General features: G+C 33.4%; 2 protein-coding genes across 4 annotated transcripts; one reads left to right on the top strand and one right to left on the bottom strand.

Moving 5' to 3' along the window:
• Positions 1-4,703: 4,703 nt before the first annotated feature.
• On the bottom strand, positions 4,704-5,666 carry LOC142641790 (early nodulin-like protein 3). The gene is made up of 2 exons (XM_075816266.1): positions 5,413-5,666; positions 4,704-5,285 (listed from the first exon to the last, which is right to left on the bottom strand). Exons 1-2 carry the CDS (start codon positions 5,585-5,587, stop codon positions 4,771-4,773), a joined length of 690 nt encoding a protein of 229 aa, XP_075672381.1. The 5' UTR covers positions 5,588-5,666; the 3' UTR covers positions 4,704-4,770.
• Positions 5,667-11,286: 5,620 nt separating this feature from the next.
• LOC142641566 (switch 2) lies at positions 11,287-20,702 on the top strand. 3 transcript variants are annotated; one of them, XR_012845423.1, is made up of 9 exons: positions 11,287-11,736; positions 12,742-12,848; positions 14,005-14,926; positions 17,076-17,323; positions 18,624-18,750; positions 18,826-19,101; positions 19,197-19,470; positions 19,785-19,916; positions 20,138-20,274. XR_012845423.1 is itself a non-coding variant. In XM_075816011.1 (8 exons), the coding sequence occupies exons 1-8, from the start codon at positions 11,377-11,379 to the stop codon at positions 20,449-20,451; spliced, it is 2,628 nt and encodes an 875-aa protein (XP_075672126.1). In that variant the 5' UTR covers positions 11,287-11,376; the 3' UTR covers positions 20,452-20,702. The 3 variants fall into 3 exon arrangements, 2 of the variants coding, with proteins under 2 accessions (XP_075672126.1, XP_075672127.1); XM_075816011.1 differs by lacking the exon at positions 19,785-19,916 and having other exon boundaries at positions 20,138-20,702; XM_075816012.1 differs by lacking the exons at positions 12,742-12,848; positions 19,785-19,916 and having other exon boundaries at positions 11,454-11,736; positions 20,138-20,702.
• The last annotated feature ends 935 nt before the right edge of the window (positions 20,703-21,637 follow it).

The raw sequence follows: 21,637 nt of genomic DNA on the forward strand, positions 1-21,637 counted from the left end.
GGTGTTGGTATATCGTAATGGCTTACAATACAATGATATTTTTATATGAAATGTTTGATGTTAAATTATTGATGGGTTGCAAGTTATAACGTTGTTGTATGAATTATTTATTTAAAAGGTTTGTTCCTACACCCTTATGTTAGTGAATTCCACTTCTTGAGTTATCTCACCCTCCCCCCCCCCCCCTCCTCATTTTATTCCCTCTTATAGATACATTAAAGAGATCATTGGAGTAGAGATTCTTGAAAGACAACAGTTAAATATTATTTTGTGGAACTGAAGATTTTATTATTATTTTTATGGTATTAAATATTGTACTGGAGAATTATTTTGAGAACGTTTTATCTTTGATGGGATTAGAGCTTTGAAAATTATGATGAGATTTTAGGTTGCTAGTTACATTTATTTAATATTTTTATGGATTATTTAGGTTGAATAGACCCTTATTATTTATGATTTAGGGGCATTAAATAACAACCTAAACTAACAATAGAGATATCAAAGCAAATAATAAAGCAATAAAACAAAAAGAACAACAAAAATGAGAGAGACAAGGTTAGACCCTTACTTCAAACACAAGAACTCATTTAAGCTTTTAACTTGACCATTCCCCTCAGTCAATCTAATCAAGGCAAAGCCAAGAAGGTTAGTAAACTTAAAACTCAAGGTCAAGACAAAATAAGGTTTCAATCAAGCAAAACTTTAACTTGATGATGTTTTAGAATAAAAACTTCCTCTTTAATTCACTATTTTTAGGGAATTCAGCGTGTTTTGGGAAAAGGGTCTTTGAGACCTTTTTATAGTGTTCATAGAGGAGTGTAGGGTGGCTCCCAACAGATGTGGGATTCACTCTACACAATTTTTCATCAAAATTTTTCATACAGGTGTTTCTAGAACCCTACATGCATGCACATACACAAGGTATGCGTATGCATGTTTTTAGTATGCATGCACATGCATGAAATATGCGCACACATACTTAGGGTTTCTTGCAGGTTTTTCTTCACCAAAACATTCTTCAAGCTAAATATTCACAAGATTGGGCCTTAAATCAACCCTAGGTCTTCAAGTAATGTCATAATTAGGGAACGGAGACTCGAGTCGTAAGGGGTACAAAATGAGGTGTCTACAACGATCGAATCAAAAAGTATACTTTTTTTCCAATCTCGATTATGGTTAGTCAGGGATGGTCAAACTTAGCCAAAAATGGTAAGTTTGAGATTTTGGAATCTTGGATAAAATGGTTTGTTCCGACGTCCAATCAGGATAAATATGATTTTATATATATATATATATATATATATATATATATATATATATATATATATATATATATAGTTCTTGGTTTTAAAAAACGTGATTTTCACCTTTTTTTAGGGTTTAAATCGAAATTCTTAGCACATTAATCGAGATCGAAAAAAATACAATATCGATAGGTCATTCTCTTATCTACCTTTTTTACTGGAGTTTGAGTTTTTAAACCCTTATATTATGAGTGTTCCCACCCCTCAAATGACCTGCCAATTTATGTTTCTCAAAAAAAAAAAAATCTCATGTCTTCACATGGTTAAAGGTTCACTTACCCAAAACGTCTAATAGGCGCTAATCCCCTAATTATCTGGATCAGACCATCAACACATCTTTACACTCAATAAATATTTCTTTCGTTATATGTTTATCTTTATGATTATACATATTGTGTTGTATATTACACTACATCATTACTAATAGGATTTAAATGATAGCAAATCATATGCATCATTGCAAAAAATTCTAGAATTTTGATATATGAAAGTTTGTCAAATAAACAAGATTTCATCAAAAACCTTAATAACAATCCAAAGCAAAATGACACAAAAAAATTATAAAATTATCCAATAATTTGAAAACTATTAATTAAAATTGGAAATATAAATGTTACTTAAAACCAATAGTCAAAAAAAATTATGAACCTAACTATTAGATAGGCACAAATATGTTAAATTAACAGTAGCCTTTAAGTGTACTAAGTCCGTGGAATTGCTGGTCCAATATTCGTATGAAAAATGTGTTAAGAGCTACACGAAGAGAAAAATGTATAATATTCTTTAAATTTCAAAGCTATTAAACTCAATGTCCTAACTTTTGACATCTAAACCCATTTTTATATGAATTTTGATTAGTTATTTTAAGCATGAAGATTCCTTCTTCATTATTTTAGTATAATGATTATAGATGAATTGAAATGATTTCAATTTTTAGTAAAATATTGAATATTGAATGACAATCAATAAACCCAACTGGGTTTAAAGACTTAAAGTTGTTAAAAGGTTTTGTACGTTGGGAATTTTCTTTTATAAGCATCAATTAGAATTTATTGTTGAATGTAATTCTGCTAATGTTTCAATACAAATATCTCTTTTCATTATTTGGACTTTTGGCCAAAGAGAGGAGAGATGATTTTGGCCCATCTGCTATCTTCAATTTCTTGGTAATTCTTAAATTTGTCATATTTCCTATTTATAAGTCATTTGCTATATCTTCCTTACTTGATTAAACTTTGAATATTCTTAGCCCTTAAATTCCATGCAAATGCAGATTCCTTGAACAATTTTTTCAAGTCTTTAAGTGTCCAAAGGACTACTAAGCCAAAATCCCTAATATGCGTTAAGTCTCTAATTATCTAGAACAGACCGTTAGTAAGTCTTCATCCCCAATACATATGTTTCATTATATGTTTATTTTTGTTGTTATACATTTTTATTGTATACTACAAATAGCTTTGCGATGATAATAAATAATTTAAATAAATTCATATTTATATTCACATCTTATACATGTATTATCAATTAGTGCTACAGCTTATATGGTTGGCGAATTAAGTAGATCATTGTCTAAAATTTTAGAATTTCGAAATACATATATTTGTTATATAAACATTTTTTTTGTAAAAATCCTCAATAATACTCCAAAGGAAACTAAAACAAAACAATGCCATCATTGAAATGTAGCCAAAATAAATATAAACATAAATATTTTTATTTAGTATTAGTGACAACAAGCAATATTTGCAGGGCTAATATGTTGTCAAAAGAAATATAATATTTATGATTCTTATATTAATGACAACCTGTGCCATCTCTTATATACACAAAACAAATTAATATTAGTGTTGAAATTATGAATAGTCATTCATACGATGAGAGACTTTTTTTCTCCATGCTGGGAAGTTGTGATAAGATATTAGCAACAACAATTGCATCACATAAGTTTATATTAGCGGAAACTATTTTACTATTGTACGAGTCTGTTGTAGTTTGTGCTTTGAGTAAATTTGGGTAGGTTCTAAGTGCATATTGGTGGATAACTCCTCAGCCTCTAAGCTTGAAAGGAAAGAGAAGATGACTTCAGGTAAAGAACTTACTTTGAATGATTTGTTGCATGTGCCGAGCATGTGCTGAGCATATGCTCTCTTGTATCTAGCTCACTATTGAGCAACAATGATTTTAAGTTGATCTTTAAGTTTGATAAGTTTGTACTCTGTAAGAGTGGGATGTATGTTGTTGTGGATCACTGCTGGCAGATCATTTGTTGTTCTCATTGTGGTTTTGGTGGTTGTCATGGCTAAGGTGAGTCGACAGTGTGCATTTGGGTGGCAATGAGAGCATTGGCTACTATTGGTTTTAGGTTTAGTTGCCTTTGTGTTGTACTGTGAGTTTAATAGAATATTGTAAAGAGATGAATGGTAAAATAAAGAATGTGACGTAGGGTATGTTTTTAAAGTGAAAATGTAAAATAAATTAAATATTTTTTGGTGATGCCAAAATGCATGTATTTTCAGATGTACGAATAATTAATGCTAAAAAATAAATATGTGGCCTTTTAATTTGGTGGTGAAAAATGCCCTTTTTTTTGTGTTTTCACATGGGAATGCTCTTATGTAAAGAATCATGACAACGTTTATAAATGAATGTATATATGAATAAATACAACCCCAAAATTTGAGGCTCTTTTTCCTTCTCTCTCTTACTTTTGTAGAAAGAAATGATGATAGGGTCTAAACTCTAGGAGTGTTTGGGAAAAGCTTTTTGCTTTTTGTCTTAATTTTTTTTTTTTTTGCAAATATTATCCATTTAGGAATTATTTATTTCCAGTAATTTATCTGCCAATTAAAATATTTGGTAACTTTCATATTAAATATGTTTTTAAAAGCTAAAAAATAAAAAGTTAAATTATTTACCATAAAAAACTAAGGCAAAAATTAAAAAAACAATACTTTTTTCAAAAATTCTCAAATGAAGAATGCGTTTGGTAAAAAGGCCTTTTGGTTTTGCTTTTTATCTCAACGTTTTTTGAAAATAAACTAAATTTTAACTTTTTTAAGAATGAGTTAGCTTTTAATTTTTTATGACACATTTAGTACAAAATCTACCAACAATTATATATTTTGATATATACATACTAGAAATTACTAAATACTCAAACCGATAGTAAACTCTATAACGTGATAAGCAGGAAGAGAATTCATCAATGGAGAAAAACGAAATAAGAATCAAACGTTTTGATTTTGATCCCTCTACACATTTTTCGTTCATAAATAAATAAATAAAACTTCGATCTTTTCTTTAAAATGCTAAAAAATGATGACATTTGGTAAAAGAACATCGAAATTTATATAACACATTAAATTTCCAAACAAAGAATTTGTAAAATTTCAACCCCTATTTCCATATTATACTTGCAAACAACAATCTGGTCTTATACCATCCTCCCCCACCAAGGCTCTAAATTCTAAACCATCCCAACAAAGCTGCCTAAAACCAAACTCACTCCAATACTAATACCCAAATCCAACCCAACTGAACCAGTAAAACCTGGTGCACTTGATTTAGATGGAGCTGGAGCTGGAGCTGGAGCCGGAGGATCCAAATCCGATGGGTTCACGCCTGCAGGCTGAGGTGACTCTCCTTTCGGGCTCTTGGCTACTGGAGGCTGCGTTGTAGGAGGTGATGCCGGGGTTTCAGCAGTCGGGGATGGCGACACGGGTGGTTTGGGCACCGGAGCAGTAGAAGGCGGAGGAGCGTGGTGAGTTTTGTTTCGCACGGTCAAGACAATTATGATGAGCTTCTGTCCCTTTTTGCAGTTATCACCAGTTCCACTGATGAAGTAAAATGGACCTGAACGATTGAACTTGAAGACTGACTCTCCGTCTGTCAAGGACTGTTTGGGACTTGTGGTGTTGCATGAATTGTACTGGTCCTTTGTTACCACCAACACTGAATCTGACCCTTTCTTGTATTTGAAAACTGAAAACATGAAGAAACATTCAATATACCCAGAACTCAAACAACTTAAAGAATCATCGTCAGAAACAAACAGAAAACGTTGATTGTGTGTATCATAAATTGAGAGGGAGAGAGGCTTATATCTTACCGAGAGTATCATTGACTTGAAATCTATTTCTTTCAGCCCAGTGATTGTAATTCTCAGAAGGGTTTGATTCCCAACCATCTTTTCCACCAACCAAGAATTTGTGAGCTTGGGATGAGCTAAGAGACCGCATAATTAATACCCCAAATAGAAAGCCAAGAAATGAGAGAGACCCCATTGCACAAACAAGAGTAGTAGTAGTAGTACTCCTAAGTGTATATCAGACAACTATGTTTGCTAGAAAGTCTTAATAGAGAGGGTGATGAGAAATGTGAGCCAGGCCAGTGAGGAATATATAGAGGGATTGGAGAGAAAATGACCGTTGTAGAGCATGCAAATGGCACAGTGGTGGTGAAAAATACTATGGCAATCTTTGCTGGCATTTGGGTAGCTGTAATAAATTTTGATAGGCGTTTCATTTCAGCTAATGACAGTGAGGGACTGAAGGGTTTTTTTTTCACACGTCGCGCCATGTGAGAGACTTAACGGTCATGAAAGGCTTTGGAATTTGAGGTTTTGTTCTGCTAATTTTGTTTTATGCGACAGAATAAGATAAGGGCCGTTTAGGCTGTAATTGTGGTGTTTCATTAGCTTTATAGGTTGGAAATCTTTCATTGGCCACCGACCAAAATGAAAAATTAAATTAAATTAATTGCTTTCTATAAGATTCCGGTTGCTACTTGCTGTACTCTCAAACTGAAAAAAGTATATTTTCCTTTTACGAAAAATAAGTTCATTTTCATTATTTTATGGTTGCAGAAATTAATTAATCGTTCTAATTAAATAGAACATAGAATTTTTCTTTTGGTTGCTTAATTAATAACGGCTATAATAACTTTAAATAATACATTAAATTCCGTCGTCTGTTGATGCTGAATTGAATATGAAATTAATTTGGTAGATGATAATTAAATTTGACCTTAAAAATTTATTAGGGTGAAACTTATGACTATTACCTCGGATGAATTTGAGAGTCCAAAAAATAAATTGTACTTTTTTGTTATTTCTGGAACGAGGATATATAAGATCTTACAAATGAGAGTACAATTTAGTAGTGAGAGTACAATTTAGTGATTTACAAATGATTTGAGCCAAGCAGTAGGTTGTTTAAATTTGGTTTGCTAATAGCACTAACAATTAGGTCAAAAATTGCTTAATTTTCCACGCATAAAACATCAAGTTTAGGGTATTGATTCTTTCACACTCTTAGTTTTACTTTGTATACATCACCTATTTCACATTTTAAATGTGAACATCTACAAAAAAATTTATACATTACACATTAAATTATGGTGGTTATGTGTACATAGTGTACAACAAAGAATATGAAATAATATTTTTGGTTTTATATATTTTGTTTAAAAAGACTTAAATAATGAATTTTTTTAGATACATAGATAGTGGGAGAGGGTGCGGTATAGTTCAAATTAGAGACATAGAACACTACAAAGAATATTATTACCACTAAGTTATCACTTGAATGTGAAGTTAAATAATCAAACCTTTTTTTTTTTTGAGAAACAAACGCACACACAAAAGAGAGAGGAAAAATGATTCTAACACAAAGGCACACCACAATTCTACTCAAAATCTCAAACTTAAATAATAAGTAAAAAATCTTAAACATTTTTTATAGATACAATAGAATTTCAACTTTTGTCATCCACTTTATGATTATTATTCTTTATTATCATCAAACTAATATATTATCAATTTCAGTGTAGACGAAAACTCAAACTCTAGACCTCTTATTTGAACAAAAAACTTCTCTAGTTGAACTAACTGAGCCCATTATAAAGATAAGATTTTACTTATATTTGATAGGAATTATCAATATTATATAAATCCATAAATGTCCTCACTCCAAAACTAACACTAGTTGCTACTAATAAACAATATCATAATTTATTGTACTCTTAAATTCTTGTGCTATGATACATAATAGATAATTTTTCTGAAGAGTGAGAGCTCCTCCCTCCCAAGGGCTTTGTCTTGAATATTTAATTTATAGAATTCCTCCGAAGAAATTTAGAGCAGTTACTCTTTTAGTTTTGTTCTTAAGTTATGGAACTTTTCTCGCCATCTTTGAATTTTTTTAATATTCTTAACTGGTTGAACTTATTCGCACTATTCTCAATAAACCTATCACATAATTTACACGCACCATTTTTTTAACCATATTATAATTTCTGTATTCTTTAGCCCACTGGTTGTTCTCACAATTATTCAGCACCCATATCTCGAAGTGTGTAGCTGATGAAAGACCAGCAGTAGCCAAACATCCTCACAGTTCAAGTAAGTAAAAGAATCTGTAAACTTTGACGTGGAAATTGGGATGAATTATACTTTTTCACCAAAATATTTCATCCTAATTATACTTAACCCCCTTAACTATCAAAATACATGATTAACCCTCTAAAGTTATAATTTTGTTTCAAATTTGAATGTCTCATCTTTTGTCTATTTTGGTGTTTGTTGTAGCATTTTAATATTAAATACTCTCTCCGGCCCAATGTATTTGTCCTATGTAAAAAGACAAACTTTTTAAAAGAATATCATTTATTGTCTTGTTTGCCTTATAAAAATGTATATATTTACAAAACTAACCTCAAATAAATTTATTAACTTTTTTTTAAAGAGTTATTCTTAATGAGGCAGCTAAAAAGGTGCCCCCAATTATATTGATTTTTTAAATATTTGTTAGTTTTTTTTTCAAATAGTTTTGAAAATAAAGTACGTAAGGGTATAAGAGGAACATTAGTAAATTAATGACTTTCATTTTTAGAAACAGGATAATATTTTAGAACATTTCAAAATAAAATAGAGGACAACAAACTGGGACGGAGGGAGTAGTTAATTTTAATATTTTAATGCTTAATAAGTTGGTAAATTAAATGTAAAGATAAGTGAGTTAATGTGGTAGATGAGAAGTTAATGTAATATATTAAATTTGGAATACCACATTAATAAGGAAAGAGACTCTTTATTTATTTATATGTGTGATGATTTTTTGGGCTTAAATGTAATGAAGGAGAAATTGGGTCAGACACACTTGCACGAAGGTGAATGAATGAAAAACTAGAATTCGACACATTTGGGGTATGAAAATTAATTAATTAATAATTATATATTTTTAGGTATATATTAATGTATAAAATATCTTTTGACATAATTTATATTTATTTTACAAGGAGTATAACGCTAACCAAATAAGTTACCAAATACTATAGAAGAATATATATATATATATATATATATATATATATATATATATATATATATATATATAAACAAATGCTATAGATTAAAAAAAAATACTGCAGATTAAATGCATTGTTTCTATTTTTTTAATTAAAAATAAAAAATTGCATTGTTCATGTTTAAAAAAAACCTTAAAAAAAAGGACATTGAATGCTTTCCTTGAAAAATAAAATAAAGTATGGTTTTTTTATTTTTTTTTGAAGAATACTAAGTTTTTTTTTAACACACACATGGGGAAGGGGAGAAGACTTGGTCAAGTGGCCTAATGGAAAGGTGGGGGATAAGACTAAGGTTTGAAAAGTTACTTTCTAACTTATAACTCATAAAAATCAGGTGGGGGAGGCGGACAAAACAAAAAGGCTATAACCAACTCAAAGTGGTATGTATTGGGTACTTTTGTAAACCTATAACTTGTTGTTATAAAATTGTCGTGGATATAGTATTACTCTATTTTTATTGAACCCAAAATTGTCGTGGATATAGTATTACTCTATTTTTATTGAACCCAAATTCTTGAAGATCTTCAAGTTAGAATAGTCAATAACTTTTTGTAAGGTAGACAAAACAGGTTATAGTTGCAAGTCTGAGTGTTCATAATTGCACCTTGCATGTAGCACTACCACTAAATCTAATGTACTTAACATTAAAAGACCAATTTACCCCTCTTTACAAATTATGTTATAGTTAATAGCAATATAAATGGTAGGGGATTGAGTGTAACCTACTTTTGAAATTGAGGGGTTGATCCTGTATTTCTATAGTTTAGGGGTGAAGCGTAATCAGGGTGATAGTTTATGATGGAAAAGTGTAATTCCACCTCTCTTTTTTTAATTTTTTTATTAGGTTAACGGTGTGTGGTGCAAAACCAAAGAAGAAGCCAAACCATACTCACAAAGTCTTTTACCTCAAGGAGGATTAACCGATTAACTGCCCAAGAACTTAAAATATGTGGAGCTTTGATTATTAAATTGTCCAAATTAATTTCTCCCATAGGAATGATTTCACTAATGGTTTATTACTTCTAAGATAATGGTAGAATTGACAACATGGTGCAAAGTGTAGCACGAGTTATAGTTTAAGGTGCTAACCATGCATTCTGAAAATTTAAGATGCAATGTGTAATTTGAAGTATAGATTAGGGTGATAGAGTGTATTTTCTTCCAAAATTTTAAAACGTATAGAAACTTAAAGCTGAACCAAACTAAACCTTAATAGATTTAGGGTTAAAACTGCTATAAAACTTCCATTCTTTATATTGGATTTATTTTGCTTGTAGGGTTGGTGGTTAAGTCGTCAAAGAGTTTTTCTTGATTCAGGTTTTCTTTTCATCACCATATCGCATTATCGCTTATGTTATTTTCTTCTACTTTGATTATTGTGATATGGCGTGCATGTTTTGATATAGCATTAAACCTTGAGCATAATTAGAAAATAAATTAAACTTGGCTTAAAACTAGTTAATTGGTGCAATCGGGCACTAATTTATCCCAACATAAATTACACTTTTAAGTTATTAAAATAGAAAATCTATGTTTCTCAACAACAAAAAAAAAAAAAATCAAGGGTAAAATACTATTTTGGTTCCTAAACTTCACCAAATGTTTGTTTTTCATCTCTAAAACTTACAAAGTTCATTTTTTGTCCCTAAACTATTGAAAAGTTCATCTTTCATACCTAAATTATTGAAAATGTTTTACTTATGCCCTTAAACTTTACAAAAAGTTTCTTTTTATCCCTATAGTTTAGGGATGAAAAAAGAACTTTTCAAAGTTTAAAGACGAAAAACAAATTTTTAGTAAAATTTAGGAATGTAAATAGTATTTTACCCAAAAATCTATCTAAAATCATGCGTGACAATTTCCTTTTCTCTTTATAGTTTATATACTCATTATCTCCCTCTCTTCTTCTTCTTTATTTCCCCTCAAAGTCCACTATGTTAAGTTGCATGTTTATACTTTTCTTTCCCAATTGATGCTTGAAAAATACACTTGGTAAGTGAAATTATTTTTTAAAAACTTTATGAATTAAATTGATGAGTTAAAGACATGACTCGAGATGGCATTCTTATGCATTGAAACCAAAGGCCTATTTAATAAGAAATTTTTATTAACGTTGTTGTTGTTTTATGGAAATACGTGTAAGTGAAAAAAAATATAAAAATACGTGTAATGTTTTTTAAATACTAAAAACTATCTTTAAACAATAGTAACAAGAACTCTCCAAATTAACGAAAACATATTTAACACTTATCACATGTTTGCATTATGTTGGGTTTAGCGTACAAGAACACTAAATCCAAGCCTTACTCAACATGTAAATTTAGAAACAAAATTGAATTTAGAAACGAAATTGAATCATATTTATAGACTAAAATTGTAATTAGACAAAAGAAATTATAGAATGTTGATCTTACCAATCTTGTCATCCATTTTTTATTATATTTTTTTCTTAAAAAAATCCTGTCATATATTTCAGTCATGCCAGGTGGCCTCACGACAGGGCTTGGTGAACTCTTTCCCCCATCACCAGAGGTGACTGAATCAGAACTCGACAAGACTCAAAAATCAAACCCTCTTGCCCTTGGGCGGTTAAGTCTGTTTTTTGTTTTCTGGAACAACAAAAACACACTCCCCACCACAAAATCACAAGTCCCAAAAAACACTTTTCTTTGAAAACTGTTACCAGAAATTCCTCACCTTTTCCCACATGTCACTGCACATCTTCAAAGAAACCCTCAAGCCCTGCACCAAAAACCCATCTTCATCATTGAATTCCACATCCAAAACCCAAAGCTTTGACCCCATAAGCCCTAGAAAACCCCCAAAGTCTTCTCTCTCTCAACAGCTTCTGCGCCTCCAAGACCCAGAGTATCTGCCCCAACCCCAAAAACCACATTGCTTACCTAACCAACAACCTCAACGTCATAGTGATGAAGAAGAAAAGGAAGAGGCAGAAGAACCAGATGGGTTTGGTAGACCCACCAAATTGGGTCAGTTTCAGTTTGAGCATACAGGACCCTTTGAGCCATTGGTTCTGTCCTCACAGGGTGAAGTTCCAGTTGTACAGGTGATTTTATGCTTACCAAGTTTCTGTCTTTAAGAACCCATTTGTGATTTGTGTACATGTTGTGTAAATTCATATTGCTGGATTTAAATTTTTGGTCTTGCTTTGTGCATAGTTTTCTTTTGAAATATTTTCAATACTTGCTATTTGCTTGTTCTGTATTATTCCTTGGGATTAGAGAGAAACGAATTGGGAAAGATTGATTAATTTGGTTATTCATGAATTTCCCTTTGGATAGTAAATTGTGAACTGTGTGTGTGTGAGAGAGAGAGAGAGAGAGAGAGGTTTTAACTCTCAGTTTTCAAATTCAATTGGATATGTGCATAAATGCATATTGAAATATGGATTTTGTTTAAGTGGATCATAGGAGTGCTTTCCATAAACAGTAAATATTACATATATGATTTTGGGAAATGCTAAACATGCAAAGAGTTTTACATAATTAATTTTGCAAACTAATGTGGCAGCCAAATTGTCACATGATATGTATCATAACATTACTCCACAGGGAAAGCATTAATTAGTATGGGTCTACCAGACTGTTTTGGATACTGAATCATCTTAGAGAGAACACTAAACTTATACATTTTATATTCCCAAAAGACATATGAGAAGAACTGGAAAGTTGAAATTCTATAATAGGCTAATGTTACAGTGGTTGTTAAAGGTTTTTTAGTTTTCTTTTCTTTTCTCTTTCCTGCCAGCTTCTCATCAATTATGGCCAGTTTGGATGGAGGGGAACAGAAAAATGAGTGAAAAAAATTCTCTACTGTGGGGAAAGCACAAACTAATGATAGTCATCTCCATGAAATTTTCACCATTACTGTAAATTGCTCTTCTTAGCAGATATCTTTGGTATTACTTTTTTCTTTCTTTCTTTGTTGGGGGTTGGGGGGGGGGGGGGAATGTTCATTAGAACAATGAAGACCCTACAGTGTCAAATTTTTTTTCCTTGGTGAAGCTATAGATGTTTTTGGAATTCTGTTCATAGGAATCAATGCTTTTCAGGTTCCTGCGTCTATCAACTGTAGGTTGCTTGAACATCAAAGAGTAGGCGTGAAGTTTTTATATAGTTTATACAAGAACAACCATGGAGGCATTCTTGGAGATGACATGTAAGTACACAGGATTTTTTGAGTTGCTCAATATAGTTCATGTTTTGTTTCTGAATGAGTCATTTCAGAAAATGGGTTTCCCTGAAATTAAAGAAGAAAATGCTCTTGGGTACTGCCCAACACAAAATAATTAGATCTTATTATATCTTATAATAAGATTTAATCATTCAAATTATAGAAAAATCTCAATCGATCAAAAAAAAATTCAAGATTTAATAAAAATATGAAAGTTTTGATGTTTAATATAAATAGTAAAACATGGAACTAAAAAAATGACTAATAATTTTGTTTTTGTATATAATGACACACCTTAGCAAGGAAAACAATTATATTGCTAATAAAAATATAAAATTTCAGTCAAGATGAAGTATTTTTGTACATGTATAATGCAGGAAACATTTAATACATGTTAATGAGAAGCAGGAACATTCCAAAATCCTTGGCATATCCATGTCAGACACATGTTGGACACAGACATGCTGGGGACACTCCTGCATATGGGTCCTTAGTGTGTCGAGATGAGTAAAAACTATTTAAAAGATTCCTTAATTTAAGATATGTTTTTATATATTTTGATAGTTGTTACCTATTTTGAAAATAAACATAAAATATGCCTCAAAATAAATAAAATGTACCTTAAGATATTAATTGATCAATTAATTAAATGTCAAATCCTCAGTGTCATTTCCTAATTTTTCAAGAAGGGTTGTGTCCCTATCTGTGTTTCACAGATGTGTTTTATACTTCTAATTATAGAACACATGTATTTTTGTTTCCTACAATAAACAAGATTTTTTTTTTCCAAAAACTACATACATACGTGTAATACATGGTATAGTACGCATATTTTTTACCAACTATGTGTGCAGGTTCAAGTTTTGAGAGTGGCAACTTTATGGCAAAAATGCTGAAGGGTATGACATTATCCAAGCCATACCTCCCAGGATCACTCTTCAGTGGGATCAGCACTTTGTAATGATGCTTCTGATATTGTGTGCACTGTAAATTTTGGATATGTTAGATGGTAGGGGCGTATGTGTGCATCTCTGCTTGTATGTGAACATGGGCATATGTATTTGGCTTTGCTGCTTCTGATTACTGCATTAAACTTTCTTGTGGGTAATTAAGTTCTTCTCCCTATTTTAAATTTGAACAGGGGACTTGGCAAGACCATTCAAACAATTGCCTTCCTGGCTGCTGTATATGGTAAAGATAGAGAAGGTGCTGATTCAACAATACTGGATCAGGTAGGCAAAAAGGGCCCTGTACTAATAATTTGCCCCACTTCTGTTATCCATAATTGGGAGGATGAGTTCTCTAAGTGGGCAACCTTTAGTGTTTCTATTTACCATGGTGCAAACCGCGATCTGATATATGACAAGTTAGAAGCACACGCAGTTGAGATACTTATTACCAGTTTTGACACATACAGAATTTATGGCAGCATCTTGTCTGAGGTTAAGTGGGAGATTGTAATTGTTGATGAGGCACACCGGCTTAAGAATGAAAAGTCAAAGCTTTACGGAGCATGTTTAGAAATTAAAACCCCAAAACGTTTTGGTCTGACAGGAACTGTAATGCAGAATAAAATAATGGAATTATTTAACCTCTTTGACTGGGTCGCACCAGGATCCTTGGGAACAAGGGAACATTTCCGGGAGTTTTATGATGAACCCCTCAAGCATGGTCAGAGGTCAACTGCTCCTGAGAGATTTGTTCAGGTTGCTGACAAGCGAAAACAGCACCTAGTGGCAGTTCTTCAGAAATATATGTTGAGAAGGACAAAGGAGGAGACTATTGGCCATCTTATGATGGGAAAGGAAGATAATGTTGTGTTCTGTGCCATGAGTGAATTGCAAAAACGGGTTTATAGTAGAATGTTACAACTACCAGACATCCAGTGCCTTATAAATAAGGACCTTCCATGTAGCTGCGGAAGCCCTCTTACTCAAGTTGAATGTTGCAAAAGGACTGTACCAAATGGAGTAATTTGGCCTTATCTTCACAGGGACAATCCTGATGGTTGTGATTCATGCCCCTTTTGCCTTGTCCTTCCCTGCCTTGTTAAGTTGCAACAGGTTAGCAAGCTCTTGAAAATTGTTGCTCTGTTTTCTTATTATTACAATCATTGCTGAAAAATAAATAGGCATTAAGTCATAATATGAGCTATGAAGCACGGGTACGTTTCGGGATTCGGGTGCAGGTGCGGGAGCGGGTGCGGGACTCGGCAATTTCTAAAAAAGTAGGGTGCGGATGCGGCGGGGTGCGGCGATTAAAAAATTATTAAAAATATTTTTATTTATATTTTTAATATATTGCTAAACATACTTTTTTCACATTATATAAACATATATCAAATTTAAGAACTATAGTAAATAATAACTAGAATACAACTCCATTAATAATAACTATTAACTAAATAAAAAATCATCTATTAACAATTAACTAAAAGTGTGAGTGTGAGAGCTATGATACCTGACAGTGAGAGGAGACGGAGAGCAAGGGAGACGAAGTGGAGCGCTGAAAAATGAGACTAGCACAGCTGAAGAGTGAAGGCAGAGAAAGGGAGAGAGCCTAGCTGAAGAGTGAAGGCAGAGAGTGGGAGAGAGGCGCAAGAAAAATGAAGATTGAAGAGGCAGGGGTTGGGTCGGCTGAGAGCAGAAGCGGACTCTGAAAATTGAAGAGAAATGAGAGTTTTGGCTAAGAGTGAGAGCTATAGGGTTTTTGTTTTTTTTCCAAACGCACCGTTTGCACTTTTTTTTTTTTTTTTTTTGAATTTCGGCCGCATCGGCCGATTTCGCCGGTATCGGTGTTGCGCCCGATACGGACCGAATCTGGCCGAATCAGCCCGATTTCACGCGCGTCAGCCCGAATCGGCCCGATTTCACGCGCGTCAGCCCGAATCGGCCCGATTTCGCGCGCGTCAGCCTGAATCAGCGCCGTATCGGCACGTATCGCACCGAAAAAATTATTTTTTTTAATGCCCGACGCGGCATGGACGCGCAGGCAGTGGCGTCGCCTGCGCGTCCCCACGTCAGGCCGCGAACACTGCACCCGTGCTTCCCAAAATATAAGGAGTCTATCACAACTTTATTTTTTATTATATTTTCTGAAGGACTTGTTGCTGCAGTTTCCTAGACCAGTCAAACCTTTGTAGTTATATTATTTTTAATAAATTCAGAAGTGAGAGCTAGAGCAATTTTGTATGTGTGTGTGTGTGTGTGTGTGTGTGTGTGTGTGAGTGTGTGTGTGTCTTCACATTAGCTGAAGCTTGACTTTGAGATTGAAGTATAAGTGCTTTAAAATTTTCAAAATCTTTTCAAGATTAATCAACAATAGATGAAACAAAAATTGTAATTAAAAAAATGAAATTTAAACATAGTAGAATGGTATTACCTACCATGAAAATTAAAGAAAACTTGTGGACCATTGAGAGTTTACAAAATAATTACAATTGCATTTTGATGCTTTGAAATTCATCCAATCTTGTTCAACAGTCAGCACAATTGATTTATTTGTATTGATCCTAAGTCATCAAGAACTTTTTAGGCTTTCGTTAAGCCATAATCAATCTAAAGTGTGAGTCAAAATAAAGTTAAACTGTACTGAAAAAGAAGAGGATGTGAAACTTGTTTTCATTTTTCTCTCTTACTGATGATAAGATCCTGGTATGTTTGGTTTACATAAGAGGCATATAAATTTTTAATAGAAAATCTTAAGACACCAAGCTTGTGTTTCTGAAGTGCCTTGCATTTTAGTACATTTGCCTCCATTAACATGTGCATCAGTGCTTGAAGCCTGCCTTACAAGGAAGCCCCAAAACTTGAATCCTCTGAAAATGATGTTCATAGTCAATGTTTAATAAGTTATGTTGAGGCAGTGAATTGTGATTTTTACCTTCTTATTATTAGTAGAACTTTTCATATGACTCTCCCTTGCTTATAAAGGGCAACCTTTTTATTGCTTAGCCAATTGAAACCTAGATTACCCTTTGATTTTTAATGCAGAGATGCTTCTGCTAACAGTTCGATTTAGGTTGGATATTTCAATGCTTGAACTAAATGGTGTTCCCAGCTGTTTTAAATAATTATATATACTACTGTGATCTTGTTTCTTCTTTCCTATCTTCTGGATCCTGTGTTATATCATTATATTTATTCAATAAAATTTTTAACTTATTTCAAAAAATTATGTTTCGCTTTGTGCATATTTACCTTTGGGAAACAGATAAGCAATCACCTGGAGTTGATTAAGCCTAACCATAAGGATGATCCAGATAAACAAAGAAAAGATGCAGAGTTTGCCTCTGCTGTCTTTGGCCCTGATATTGATTTGGCAGGAGGGAACACCCAAAGTGAGAGTTTCATGGGCCTAAGTGATGTCAAACATTGTGGCAAAATGCGAGCACTGGAAAAGCTAATGCTCTCATGGGTTTCGCACGGCGATAAAGTTCTTTTGTTCAGTTACTCTGTCAGGTAATGTGCCATTATTTTACAATGTAGAGCCTTTAGTTCAAGGTTCTTTTATTTTCTATTTTTAAGGTATTTTAATATTATTCGCTCTGCTAAGGTCTGACAATATGGTTTTCCAGTTCCAATATATCATTCTATTATCTGGTTTTTCTGTTTTCTGTCTGGTCATTCTAAACTCAGTATAAAAGAATTTTAACTAATAATAAAGTAGAGTAGCTCATTGACTGATTTGGATAACAAATCAACCATTAGGGCCATTCCTTATATTAAATCAACAATTTTTATCAAGTTTGGAAAATTATGAAATCCTTAGACATCTACTAAACTCCACATTAATGAATTTCTGAGAAACAAAGTCATAGGAACATAGGTTCAGAGCTAGGCCACCACTAAGCGGTCCACCGTTTACCTTTCCCGGTCTTCCATCCTGACAACGTGGTTTGCTTTCTCATCGTGCTATATTGGAGTCAAATCTTTCACTTTATAAAGATTAAAAATAGCAGTGGGTTCTAGTTAGCTCAACTAGTAAAGTCTTTAATGGTTGAATAAGAGATCTGGGATTCAATCTCCGCCTACATCAAAAACTAATTGGTGTCTTGGTTTGATGATAAAGTGTTATCATCAGGAGCGAACGTCATAGGTTAAAACTCTCTAAAAAAAATTAAACAAACCTAAAACTAGAAAAGGAAAGATTCTTCTGTGAGTATTAGCAAGAAACAAAAAGTTGTGCTAGTTCCATGAGAATTAGGCATGAGAGAGAGAGAGAGAGAGAGAGAGAGAGAGAGTCCTAAGCTGCAGTCATTTGATGTTCACCTCTGTGTAAAAGCTGCTAATTTACTATATGTTCTGAGAATGCAAGGGCCAGGAGCTAAGTATCTTCTGTTACCTTCAATTATTGATGAGGCTACTAGTAGCTAAAGGGCTGTTAGAATGTGAAGGGAAGCAAAAAATGGATGATGAAGGGGAACGCTAGAAAAACTACTATAGGGTAGTTGGCGATTCCTATTTAATGAAGTTGTAAAAATGTTGGGTTCCTGTCCAATCTCTAATTCTTCTCAACTTGCAGGGTAGGAGCCATTTTGGGTTACAGATCTTTCACTCTGTGGATGTGAAGATAAGCAAATATGTTCTTTAGAAAAAATATTTTTGAGGATTTTTTTGTGATTGACTTCTCTATTATTTCTGATGGTTATATATTTGACATTTAAGATGACTAATGTTCTTTGTCAGTGAATTCTCTCCATTTGCCTTCTTTTGTTTGGTGTGACGTTACCTGCTCATGAAATTGATCTACTATTCTTAGGATGCTGGACATACTGGAAAAATTTCTTATACGCAAAGGCTACTGCTTCTCAAGGCTTGATGGTTCCACCCCAACCAACTTGCGCCAGTCTCTAGTTGATGACTTCAATTCAAGTCCAAGCAAACTAGTAAATTTTCAAACAAAAAATTAAATGTTCAGTTTGTGATCCAAATTGCTAATGGGCTCTAAATTCTTGTTTTAGGTGTTTCTCATATCAACCCGAGCTGGTGGGCTTGGATTAAATCTTGTCAGTGCAAATCGCGTGGTAATATTCGATCCAAACTGGAATCCCGCCCAAGACTTACAGGCCCAGGACAGGTCCTTTCGATTTGGACAGAAGCGGCATGTAGTGGTTTTTCGCCTTCTTGCAGCTGGTTCCCTCGAGGAACTTGTTTATTCCCGTCAAGTGTATAAACAGCAGCTATCAAATATAGCTGTTTCTGGAAAATTGGAAAAGCGATACTTTGAAGGTGTTCAGGTACATTCACTTTTGTGAGTGGCGGTGTTCTTGATTTTTTTGTTTGTTTTCAAATATTAGATTTCTTGTGTTTCACTTTATTAGCTCCATATCAGGATTGCAAGGAATTTCAAGGCGAGCTTTTTGGAATCAGCAATTTATTTCGTGATCTATCTGATAAGCTCTTTACCAGTGAAATCATTGAATTACATGAAAATCAGGGACACAAACATGGGGATCATCTTAGTACGAAAAAAGGATTAATTGAACTTGGAAACAATTTTGTTTCATCCGAGGAAGTGGGTGTTACATTTTCATCTGAGTCTGAAACCAGAGTGCCTAGTGACTCTCAGAGGGTTAAAACAAGTAAACCAGTGCTTGAAGACATGGGTAGGTTTATCTTGTTCTTTGTAATTCAATTTCTTCTCTTACTATTACCCTGCATTCACATCCCCTTTTTATACGTCCCCCCCTTCCTCCTAAGCATTTTGAGGAAGATATTCATTGTCCATCTATATAAACAAGAAGCACTAGTGAACATTATAAACAATAGATGTAGGAAGTTAGTAGTGTTGATGACATCTTGTTTCCCACCTTTTAGGACCCCTATAGGCAGTCATTACCTGCTCTGCTGTGATTTTTTGCCTCGTTGAATGCATTATAAATACAGATGGCACGTGTTAAGATGAGAGCTGCTTGTGTAGTTGTGCAGGTGCTACTATGAGAAGAGGCAAGTCAAAAAGACCTTGGGCAATTGCTGTACAAATAGAATTATTGGCTTTGAATTTCAGAAAGATTTTAGCCTCTTATATGAATTTTCCCTTAGTGGCAATTGGGTAGGTTTTTGTTTGAGATAGATCTAATTGTTGGTTATTGTTTAGAAAAACTCTAGCCTATCCCAGATAGTTGGGTACTTGGGATACTAGTGGAAAATATTGGATCTATAGGCCATTGGCCTAAGGATTTTGCATTAATAGGGATTACAATAGACAGTTTTGGTAGGGTTTTTTTAAAGGATTTCACATACTATTAAATCATTCGATGTTTTTGTGTTTAGGCATTGTATATGCTCATCGTAATGAAGACATTGTCAATGCTGGACCTGGGATTCAAGGGAAGTTGGATATAAGCATCCCTCAGAATGATAGCCATATGCCTGCAGCAAGGAGGAGCAAACCAGATGGCATAAGTGAGAAAGAAAACGTTCCTTCAATCAAAGATCGGAAGAGAAGCCAATACAGTCTCATTGCTCAGTTCACGGGTATGGGAGAATTTGAATTTAGCAAGTGGTTACTTTCTGCAACTCCTTTGGAGAGGGAGAAAGTGCTTCGAGACTATAAAAAGAGGAAGGAGAAGTTACCTAATGGTTGAGGCACTTCCTAGTGCAGAAACATTTTTTTCCCCATCAGATGTATAACAAATAGCTGTAACTGTTTTAATGTACATTGTTGTATCATAAAGATCATTATCATTTTTTTTTTTTAAATTTTGTATAGCATTCCATGCTTGTAATATTTGAATGTTATACCTCAGAAAGATTAGTAACTACTCTCATTTAGCTGTTTTCCAGCTATTCAGCTTTTCTGAAAATTGCGTTGCACTGGACAATACTGATTTATCCAGACTCTGACTTTTGTACATTACGGAGTGAGACACTGTTCAAGTATTTCATACCAGTGTTCCTTTGCAACAGTGGCCAGAGCAAACTGGCTGTCCATAATCCTGATTACTTTTGTTTTATTGTTGGCTTGAATAAACTGCACCAAGTGCAGTATTTAGTTTTTGCACTTCTTTTGGGTTTTGCACGCTTTTGTTTAGAGAATTTGCGTTAGCTGCAAGTGATAATGTTTTAGGTGTACTTGAGATTTGGGTTTGTGAGTTCTTTGTGCTACCTTTGTAAATTCTTTATTTTTAGTAAAACTTTCTTCTCGGTGCCTCTAGTGGGCATGACAAAGGTGAATCATGTAAATCTTTGTCATCATGTAAATCTGTCTTTCATGTGACGTTTGATTTTTCTATTATTATTTCACATAAATATACCATAATTAACTACTCTCGCAATGAATTGGTATCAATGCTTCTACTATCTTAACAATTTTTTACATAAATTAAAATAGTTGTCTAATTCAATTCGTGTCATGTCTAAGCAGTGAAGTTGTACAGTGTTGGTTGCAAGCATAGAGAGCAACCCATCAGGAAATAAACATGATGAAAGGCGTTACATCTTCATGAGAATGAGAAATGTTTAAGACAATTTATTGTACAACTTTTGCCACAACTCGCTACATGACAAGTTGTGAGTGATGAAGAAAAAGTGGTGGATCCATGTTTCCACTACACACAAATCATCATGTGGTGAGTTGTAACAAAAATTGTGCAATAAATTGTGGTCCTAGGATTGCTCTTTACACATCGATTCATTTGATTGCACTAAAATACATGACACATGAGGGGAAGTTGCTCATGAACCAGTGAGTTTAAAAGTGGAATTGATTGCAATTGCGAGTGAATGCAAAATCCTCTAGCTCAGATAAAATCCTGAAAGCACGCAATAGCT

This window comes from Castanea sativa, chromosome 6 (genome assembly GCF_040712315.1).
Source record: "Castanea sativa cultivar Marrone di Chiusa Pesio chromosome 6, ASM4071231v1".
Classification (NCBI taxonomy): Eukaryota; Viridiplantae; Streptophyta; class Magnoliopsida; order Fagales; family Fagaceae; genus Castanea; species Castanea sativa.